The 10,146-nt window shown below is 37.6% G+C and overlaps 1 protein-coding gene across 1 annotated transcript in view; it reads right to left on the bottom strand.

Annotated features, from left to right (window-relative positions):
- Positions 1 to 1,109: 1,109 nt before the first annotated feature.
- The window catches only part of SLCO5A1 (solute carrier organic anion transporter family member 5A1), a 70,862-nt gene continuing 61,825 nt past the window's right edge, over positions 1,110 to 10,146 (bottom strand). Inside the window, exons 6-9 of the mRNA XM_062568189.1 lie at positions 7,562 to 7,721; positions 4,462 to 4,703; positions 2,601 to 2,665; positions 1,110 to 2,022 (exon numbers count right to left, since the gene is read on the bottom strand). Of these exons, the coding sequence (XP_062424173.1) occupies positions 1,565 to 2,022; positions 2,601 to 2,665; positions 4,462 to 4,703; positions 7,562 to 7,721 (925 nt within the window). The 3' untranslated portion in view covers positions 1,110 to 1,564. The remainder of the gene's footprint in view (positions 2,023 to 2,600; positions 2,666 to 4,461; positions 4,704 to 7,561; positions 7,722 to 10,146) is intronic.

The raw sequence follows: 10,146 nt of genomic DNA, 5'->3' as shown, positions 1-10,146 counted from the left end.
GGGTCCATGCTTGAAGACAATCTTTATTCCTAGCTCTTCTCCTGGAAGGGTGGACAGCGGTCTCGGACTTTGTCTTCAAAGCTTTAAACAAAGCTGAGAAAAGTAGTAAAGGCAGCCACGCATAGGACAAATGATGAAACTACTTGACGAGAAATCCATTTGTCCACCAGAAAACACAACACTGCATCTGATGGGAGTGCAACACTTTGGAAACATGAGCAGGCATCAAGGGAGGGAAGCAGGGCAACATCTCTGTGGCTCACTGCCAGCACCTCAGAGGGTAGGGTGCTTAGGGAGACAAGCAGAGCTGGGGTAGAAATGGGGGTGATCTACGGGTCTGAGACGTCCCTTACTAGTCTCAGCAACACATTCCTCCTCACTGATGGGAAGCGCACTGCAGTGCTGGGAAACAAGGGGAATGCTCTGGGCTATGCACTGTTGAGTGCAAATCTGTTTCCAGCACCCTTGAATCATTTCTCAGCTCAGGCCTGCCAGCGAGCCATGCTGCTTTGCCTCCCTCCCTGCATCTTCTGCTATCGGCAAGAGGCTGCAAAGCCCCAAACAGCAGCTGATTCACAAAAAGAAGCCATTAGTGCTCTCTTGAGATTTTTCATCTAAGCTGAACTAGACCAGCATGCATTTCTGAAGTACAGCCAAGCGCTTCCTATCAAGCTATAATTGGATTTTTTTCTTCTTCAGGAAAAGTATGGATTTGGAATTAGCAATGGTCACCCAAATAACTGCTTATATCATTACAGAAATATGCACCTATCTGTTAGGGTATGTGTATGATTCCTACATCTTAATGTTCTTACAAATTAATACAGAATTCTTTTACTCCAAGCATTACATTTTTCAAGCCTGTGCACTTTGTTAAGAATTACTGCATCTTATCAAATGAAAATTAATGCACTTTTTAGCAGGATAAAGATATTATGTCTCAATATTTGCAAACATTACCTGATACATAACTTTCATATGGCTTAACATAGTAGCAGTACTTTAAACCTTGTCTTTTTTGATCTGATGTGTATGTCTGAAAATAGCCCCTTTCAAATTGTGTTGCAGTATTTTTTTTAAAAAGAAAACTTTAAACTTAATTTGCTCCACATACAATTATCCAAGTAAGTTGCATAGTTTAAAAAAGTTCAGTTGTGCTTTGTAGCAGAACTCACAGTAGTTTCTCATCTCTTAAAAATATGATTTGTGGATGTGAAGTTATGATACATTTAGGAATTTTTGTGAAGTCTAGACATCAATGATATGAGTTTTTTTTCATTCTTCCACTGACTTTTGCTGTTCATAGTACCTCACCCTTACATTGATATTAGATCAGAGCATGGACATTTAATGGACACACCTGAAATTATTACAGGGAGAAATAACAACTTGGGTTGATTTGAGGTATCCAGCCCTCAGAAATGTACTATGGTTGTTTGCATTAAGCTTTGTTGGTTTAATCATGTGTTACATTTAGATTAAAAATAGAAGGCACAGGTGTTTCACAAGGCGCCGTATTTAAGTCAACCAACAAAACTAAATATTACATTACCAAGCCAGGGGTCTATATCTCAGCAGTGACTTCTTCCAATGCATTTTCATTTGAGGAATTTATTGCTTCTGAAAAAGGGCCAGGGTATGTCTGTGCTATGCAATTCATTCCTTGTGCCATACTGATGTCTCCACACTGTTCTCCTCGACAACTGAAGGTAGGGCAGGATCTAGTCCGTGCATAGTTTTGCTGAGGTCCAGCTTGGCCTACCATCTCACTCACAGTGTTCACCAGCGAAGCCCTCCACCTCTGTCTCTGCAGTTGTTCTTCTTTACACTTAATGGAGTACCAGGCCAAAAAAATAAAGAAGAATCCTACAAACTTGAGACCAGCTGCCAATCCAAAGTAGACAAAACGAAACGAGGTGACATCGTATTCCCAACAAGATCCTTGTACGCCACAGTCCTGTTGCCAAAGCATGCATGTGGTATCAATAACAGCCCCAAAATAAATTGGAGTGGGAATGTAAGCTGAAATAAAAATAGCAACAGAAATAATATATGTTAGCATACAGTGGAAGACTTCTAAAGAAACTACATGCCTTAGTCAAACAGGTGTAGGTCACTAAGTTTTGAGAGGATTTCTGCTCTGCTGTTCTCCCGTATAATGTGAAAAGTGGAAGACTGGTCCGCTGATCTTCCCAACAGTGCTACTTATCCCCTAGACGAAGTGCACTAACGACATGAAGGAACTCAAACAATAGCACGGTGCTTTTTGGTAAGAAAATGTTAATTTGTCAAAAACTATATCTTTTATTTGAAAAATTGCTATTTTGACATATCTCTTTTTTAAAGGATTTTTAAATAAAATTTCAAAACTTAAAAATACCTCTTTCTGGGACAAGAATGTCCCCCCAAATCAGTAATAGAAATTAAAATTAAATACAATCTCAGTTACAAAGTTCAGAAGCTACTAATTTATTATTCTTAATGACAGTTAGTGGCAGATTTATGGAATGTCAATACTTTTATAGAACATTTAAGCAAAACATAGTGAATCTTTTGGAAACACGGGGATTTGTATGAATGCACAGTAAGCACAGACTTACCAAGAGTTCGTAATAACACAAACTGCATTCCTAGTGCAAAGGGCCGTTCCCCATCTTCCACAGACCTAGCAAGCAAAAACAAAAGTCCTTTAGAGAAACAGTCACGATGGATAATCATCATGGTAAGTTTTAGCCTCATCTCCTGACTTTTCTTCTGAGATATAATCAGTCTCTGTCCCACTTAGCTTCTAACATTGTTAAGTCTTATTGCTGGGAAAAAATAGCCAAACCTTTCTGTCTCTGTTTAATCAAAATCTCATTTTTTGCCTATGTAAGGCCTAAAGATTTTGATCTATTAAGGAAACTATTAAGGAAACTGGAGAATAGACCTGTTCATGTTTTCTCATAATAATTTCCTTTATTTTGACATAATCTTATATTTTATTTTCTTAATCTTTTTTAGATCAGCGATCCTACTCTAAACAGAGCATTAACTTGCTGAAAGCTGGAATCTACCTCTGAACTTAACTGATCTCTGCTGAGTATAGGCACTTCAGAATTGTACTAGGAAACATATTTGTGATTTACTAAAATTGTTTGCAATTCCTTCATGGAATATTACTAGTTTGTACTCAGTCCTTTAAAAGCCTGATGTTTTTCCCTTTGAAGCTAATGGAAGACACCTCCATTACCTTGGCTGAAAAGGGACAAGGTTCCAAGAGACTGCTTGGATGCTTATTATTACAAGTAGGCAACTTGTAGTGACAACAAATTATGAAATAATGAACACATAAATAAATTGTATCCAACGACTGAAAGGTCAAGGTTGCAGAGGCAAGCAGAGTAGCTACATTTTGTTTTCTCTTTTAAAAATATCTTCTGGAAGTTCTGGAATACGAGTGTAAATTTAGCAGGGCCTTGATTTCATGCATACATTTACTGGAATAGTGTTTACCATCTGTATCAGTAACATATGCATGATACACATTTATATTCTAAACTGAATCAACAGCTTTGAAACATTCCCTTTGTCTTTCTGTTACTATGAGAACTGATACCTATGGATGTGTTTCGTAAATACTGGTAAAATAAATAATTAAAAAAAATTAGTTCTTTCTACTGCATTTTTTTCTTCTTTTTTCTCTTTTAACAACAGCAATACACATTATTCAAATACAAATTTATTTTTATAGTAGACTATACTATGTTTTTTCAGCTTAGTTTTCTTTTAAAATCAGACTGAAATTCACTTGCAAAGGTTGTATTTTAAATGGACACAGATGTTATAGGCAGTGATAAGGTTTATCAGACCAGATGGCAGAGATGGGAAAAGCCAATCCAAAAACCTGTCTGCTTTTTTTCAGCTAGATAAATGAAAGACACTACCTTTCCTTACCAAGACTGCACCTTTATCTGTCCCTAAATGACTATGACAATAGGACTGCTCCAGAATATTATATAACAGTTTCAAAATTCTTTTGAAGAAAAAAGAGAAGGTTTAAAAACAAGGCATGTGGCAGGGATGAACAATTTTAAGAAACAGAAAAGGAGAACTTAAAAATATCCTCTCCTGACTGAACTATGAATGAGTCAAATATTAACTTTTTCTCCTTTGGATTAGAAAATCCAAACCATTGCCCTAAGGAGGTCGAACATTTCTTCAGGAGTAATCATTTTTTTACATCATGCTATTACATATTCTCTCTTTACATTGTTGGGAAATTGCTGGGAGTTTCTTGTTTCCCAAAGCATATTATCATGTTATATATTCCTTATAAAGGTCAGCCTTATTCTAATTACCTTAAGAGATACATAAGCTTGACGGAATTAAGCTGCATTAGTCCAGCTTCTGTGGCATGGACTCTAAAGAGATGGTAGGCACAGTACAAATATCTAAATAAACATATAACTAAACTCTTACCTGAGTGTCACTATGATTGCTGATGGCTGGGCACATGCTGTTATAAGGGTAACTATGAAAAGAAATATTAGGAATGGGATGAGGGTATTGCAGGTTCGATCACACTTCCCAGACACAGCATAGCCATTTTCATTCAGGTAGGTTTTGACAATGACCAGTCTAAGCTGACTGCGTTGGCCCACTGTTGGTGGAGTAATAACTTGGCGACTTTGGACACAGGCACATTCCGTATAATTCCTTACCTAGGGAAAGCAAAAGAGAGAAACACTGAACATTTCTGTACGAAAACCTTCTGTGAGAAAGACATTGCGTAAAGATGTTGAATGACGGTCTCATGTAGCTTGCTCGTTGGGAATCAAACACTACTTCTCAGTCAGGAGTCTTCTGCCTCCAGCATTACTTTTCCAAGTACAGACAAGCACAATTTTGAAGTTTGTTTTCACAAAACCTAGGAACCACGCATGCACAAAGATACATTACTTAAGCCATATATTAAGGTTGTAAATTAAAACACTCAGACATCAGGAAATATCTGAATTAAGGTCGCTTGTCAACTTTAATTTGTAGCTCTGTATGTGCTTGCGTTATCACATAGCCTTATATTTTTCCCATAGGATTTTGCTGAATATCTTAATGAACTATCCATTTCTCCAGTATTTTACCTTCCATTTTCAAAATATGGCTCCAGATATTTTTTCCTCACACTAATCATATACCACTATGAAGAATGACTCATACTTCATCTGGATTTTTCTGTGGCATTCATCATTATTCTTTATCTCTTTCAAAAAGATTAATTTGTCTTCAGAACAGTTATGAAATGAGGCAGTGATGTTTTTATCTTGATTTTGTAGCTAAGTAACTGAAACACAGATCAAAACTTTCACAAATGTGGGTGGCAAATTTGAGACAACTGAGACCCCTTTTTTCCAGTTTATTTTTTATTATATACAACTTAGACTATTCTAAACACAACTATTCCTGCCTTTAGATACAGATTTTGGCATTCAGTCCTTCTACAAATGACACTTCTTGTTATTGCTCATGTCAACCATCCAAAATACAAAGAACACAAATGTAATTGGGAGATGTTGGTTTAACTGACTTGCCTAACATCACTTAGGAATGGGGCAATGACTGAATCCCATTTCCCAAGGCAGCACTTCAAATACCAGCTGAGTATCTGCTTTCTTCCTACCATCCCTCACCTTATTCTCCTTACTCCTTCCAAACAGGTATCCTATTCTTTCCTACCTAATCTTGATTCATCACCAGAGAAGCAAAGGCTGTGCGTGAAATAAGACAGAAATCTTATGCAGCAGAAATGCTAGAGTGTAGCAATGTATATACAAAGCAGGTACGAATTGTACGCAGGTATTCTTTTCTCCTGCTTCCAACTCTTGAGTGGTTAACTTTGAAAATATTATATTGTTTTAAACTAAAACCCAAATGTTATATGTTAGCAACATTTATTTTGTCTGTTATAAAGTGATACAACCTTACATGGTAGTTTCCAAAGGTACTCCCTATAAAACATCATTTAATGAAGAAATGTATTTTCAAACCAACGTCCGCCATAAAATGGTATTTTATTTACCATTAGCTGCTGAGTTAAAACTTCAAGCCAAATCATAGTATCAAATACTATGTTTCAAAATTTGTAGCAAAAAGTAAATATTTCTAAAGTATTTCACTATTAATTAAATTACTAGTAGCAGTTTGATATCTGGTGCAATGTAGAAAAGATCATTATGGCCTCAGTCCAATAAAGTACAAGTAAAGTTTATACAGATACTGAGAGTGAATCAGATTCTCAAAGGCTTTTTGCAATTGGGCCAGAGGAATTTTCTATCAAAACCTAGTAAAGTACTCCCTCTCAAAAAAAAAAAAAAAGAAACTATAAAAGAAACCAATTTGTTCTAAATGGAATCATATACGAACCTTCAATTTTAGAACATTATCTTGTCAAAAATAAGAAAGCACAGCTCTGAACTAACATTCTCATGTTTCACAGGGTTGGCTCAGGACTGCAAATCAGGAGATGAATACATTATAAATAAGCTTCCTGGAAGGTACAATCAAGTCCTGAGAAAATCAATGATTATACTGTTTCCTGTCTCTCTTTTTCTTTTTTAGAAGGCAGCTCTATTACGGAAGAATTTAAGGGTTTATTTTTTGTATGAATTAAGTATAACCACAATGAAATTACGGTCAGATTCCACCTTTCCACTGCTTTCCTGTGCCTTGTCCTGGAAATTGCCAAATTTCCATGATGTGATTTTAACCCTTCGCCAGGACATCATAACTGGAAGACTTGGCTGTAACAGGCAATATATTTTGAGAAAAAAGTCGATTATTAACTTCTTTTAATTCTGATTACTTGAGTTCAAGGACAATCATTTAACCCTGAAGAGGTTTACAGAGAATAAAAAAACAAAGGAGAATTAAAAAACAGTCTTTACTTAGCCATGCAAACAAAAGACCTATCAATACGCTGGCGGAGGTGGATGAGCTACCTATGCTAAGTGATGAGGCTGGTACAAACACTAATGGCTTTAACCAGGCCATAACTAAATTTAAACATGAATTTAAAACACAACTATCAGAAAGGTAAGTTCTTCCCTCCAGTCAGAGAAAGAATAAAATAAAAAAATGTGACTGCTCTTAGGACTAACACTGATGCCTTTGCGAAAGGATGGCATGTTAACCTGTGTTGGCAAAAAGCTGGATGAGGTGACAGTGACTGAAAGTCCCCCTTACAGGAACAGCGGACATGCAGCCCACCGACATGGGGCTTCAGGTTCTGCGTCGGAAAGGCTGCCTCACCCCTCCTCACGGCACACTTGGCCGGAGGACTCGCTTGGTATGAACGCGTTTATGCCCGTAATTTCTACACAGCGGGGAGAGGTTGCGGAACAGCAATGTTACCTGCCTTTCGAAGCGTGGAAGGACTCAGGCCTGAATCAGCTGCAGAGCAATTTCTCTGAGGCTCAGGAAGAGGGAGTTTTGCTACAGAAACCGTGTTCTTCCATCTGGCTCAGTGCTGACGGGCTACTCGCTACTCGTGGACCGCACGCGAGTGAGCGCGGGAAGCACTTACCCCTGTGCTGTGGTTTCCACCATTGATGCAGCCCGCTAGGCAAGGATTAAAATACGTTATTCCATCTGATCCACAGACAGGCTCGTACTCATGAATCTTGCATCCACAGTTAACGTTACAGCTCCCAGTCAGATTCCTGTGGGCCATGGCAAGAGTGGGACTGAAGAAAGGAAAAAGATCATGCTAGTAGAGCAAACACAGATGTCCTGCTGTTCAGAGGGAGAAAACATCCTACTCGTTAATCCTGGAATTGATATTTGATTATTAGAGGAAAAACAGCATTAACTGTCAGTTATGTATACAATTTTAAAAATATAAATGAATGCTCCAGGCATTGCTACTGTTAGCTAATAACATAATACAAAAATAATTCTGAAGTTTAAAACTTGAATCATATTTCCCAACACAACAGCTGTATTTTTTCCGTGATTTTTTCCTTTTAGTTGTTAAGACACCATTATTTTATGTGTCTATCCTAAGCTGCAGCGATCTGTTGGTTATTGCTAGGTGAAGGTGAAGGGCCCAGTGACGAGACGTAAGCATTATGGGAACTAATATGCCTTGCCTCTCACATACCATCAACTGCTCAGAAAACTTAATGCATTTATATGTACTTCTGAAATTTTTAGGAATCTCTCTAGATCTAAAACACTATGCTAGTACCAACCTGTATGTAAAAAACAGCTCCATCTCCCTGGACCATTCCCCCAAATCTTGCCAAAGTCCAGCTTTCTGTGTCCTTCCCAGAAGAGTTTTGCTGTATGCTCAGAAGGTCTATCTATTTTGGACCAAAGGGAATTTCAAAACTGAGGAATATACACACACTGAAAAGCTGCTGGTTTACCAGATCATAACTGCAACTGCATGAAACTCCTTACTGGCGAGTGCCATGCCAACTGGACACATCTTCACCATGGAATGGAGGGCTGTATGTAAATGACACCAACTCAACCAAGCAAGCACTACGCCTCAGCTCAAGGCATCTATATGAGCTGACTGGCTCATACGAAGAAGCCTGCATGCAGCCGTGCATGACTGCAGCCGCAGGTTTCTCCTCATACTCCCATCTCCTCCAGCTAATGCCTCCGTACAGCACCTCTGCTCCTTTACTAGAAACCAGGTCACTCGGAAGCAGTCGCAGGGTCTCCAGGTGGCACTGCTTCGGGTGCGAGGCATGGGAACTTCCAGCTGAAGTCTCACTTCACTTATACATGTCTGGCTCTGGACACAGACACTAAAGAGGACATTCTGCTATTCTCTGTGCTGAGGGAAATACTGACTTTTAACTTTCCCAGAGATGGTGAGGATTTGGAGCACAAAACAAAGAAAGAAACATTTCAGCAGAGACAAATCCAACCTCACCGAAAGAAAAGAATAGTAAAAAATCCTATAAACTGTATGTAAAAATTATGATCATAGAGCAACAAAGAAAGCTAAAATGAAAGAACTAAAGGAAGATGAAAGGGATACTAAATTGTTTCTCCCTAAAGAAAAAACAGACTGACATAACCGGATCCACTTTAACAGAGCTGACACTATAGGCTACAAGATATCCAGTCTGCATTATCTAGAAGCTCTTCATCAATGAGAAAGTAGGTGCTGAGCAAATATTTTTTCCTGTCAAACTGAAAAGTCACTTACTTTTAATGTGCATACTTTTTTGAAATCTTCAGACTAACTGCTTTCTCTCCAAAGAGCTACTATATTAACTGTAACCCTTTCAATTACTGTGATTGCTCAGCTACATAACTAATTGCTATGACATTGTAGTATTCTTCTTTTCCTTGGTTGATAAAGGACCCTTGGCATGTTCCCTAAAGACTAACTTAAAACCTATTTTTTGCATGCATATGTTTTCATGAATGTTACCTTGAAATGTTTCCATGAAAACTTTTAGAACCACAAAAAAAACATGTTTGTCTCTTCACCAATAGCCTGTCCTTAACACTAGCCATAAGTAGATGATTATGGAAGGACAAGATCAGGTCAAGCAACTTACTTTTTCCAGTCTCTGTATTTTTTCAGTCTCTAATGATTCTCAGCTGAAAATTTCTGCTGAGTTTTTATTTATTTATTTATTTATTTATTTAATAAGCCCTAATATGTTGAGTTTTGTTGTTCATGGTGGTTTTCTGGTTTTGCTTTTTTTTTTTTTTTTTTTTTTTTTTTTTTTTTTTTTGGCTAGGTACTTCTCCTTTTGAGCCTAAATTTTTGCATCCACAATATCCTAGGGCAACAATTGTTCCACTAGTCTATAATCTGTTACATGAGCTGTTGTTTGTTTTGAATCTGGCTCTCACTAGCTTTACCTGAGTTTCCACTTCTACTGTTTTGCTTGTAAGCACTAAACACAAGAAGACTCCTAAAAAAACAAGCTTACGGGCTTTTTATGCCAAAGTGAGAATATTTGCTAACTCTAGTAAAATTTTGTAATTGCAGCTAAATAAATCACATCTAATATTAACTCCTGCATAATACCTGAAGGTATGTGTATAGACACAAAGTAGTACCTTTTATCCATACTCTTACTAAACATGTTAGTTCAGTTACCAGAAAGAAAATTGTGCTCTGCTGAGATACATCTT

Source organism: Rhea pennata, chromosome 2, assembly GCF_028389875.1.
Source record: "Rhea pennata isolate bPtePen1 chromosome 2, bPtePen1.pri, whole genome shotgun sequence".
In the NCBI taxonomy this organism is placed as follows: domain Eukaryota; kingdom Metazoa; phylum Chordata; class Aves; order Rheiformes; family Rheidae; genus Rhea; species Rhea pennata.
The sequence above is the reverse complement of the archived record's forward strand: the minus strand, read 5'-3'. Positions and strand labels throughout refer to the sequence as shown.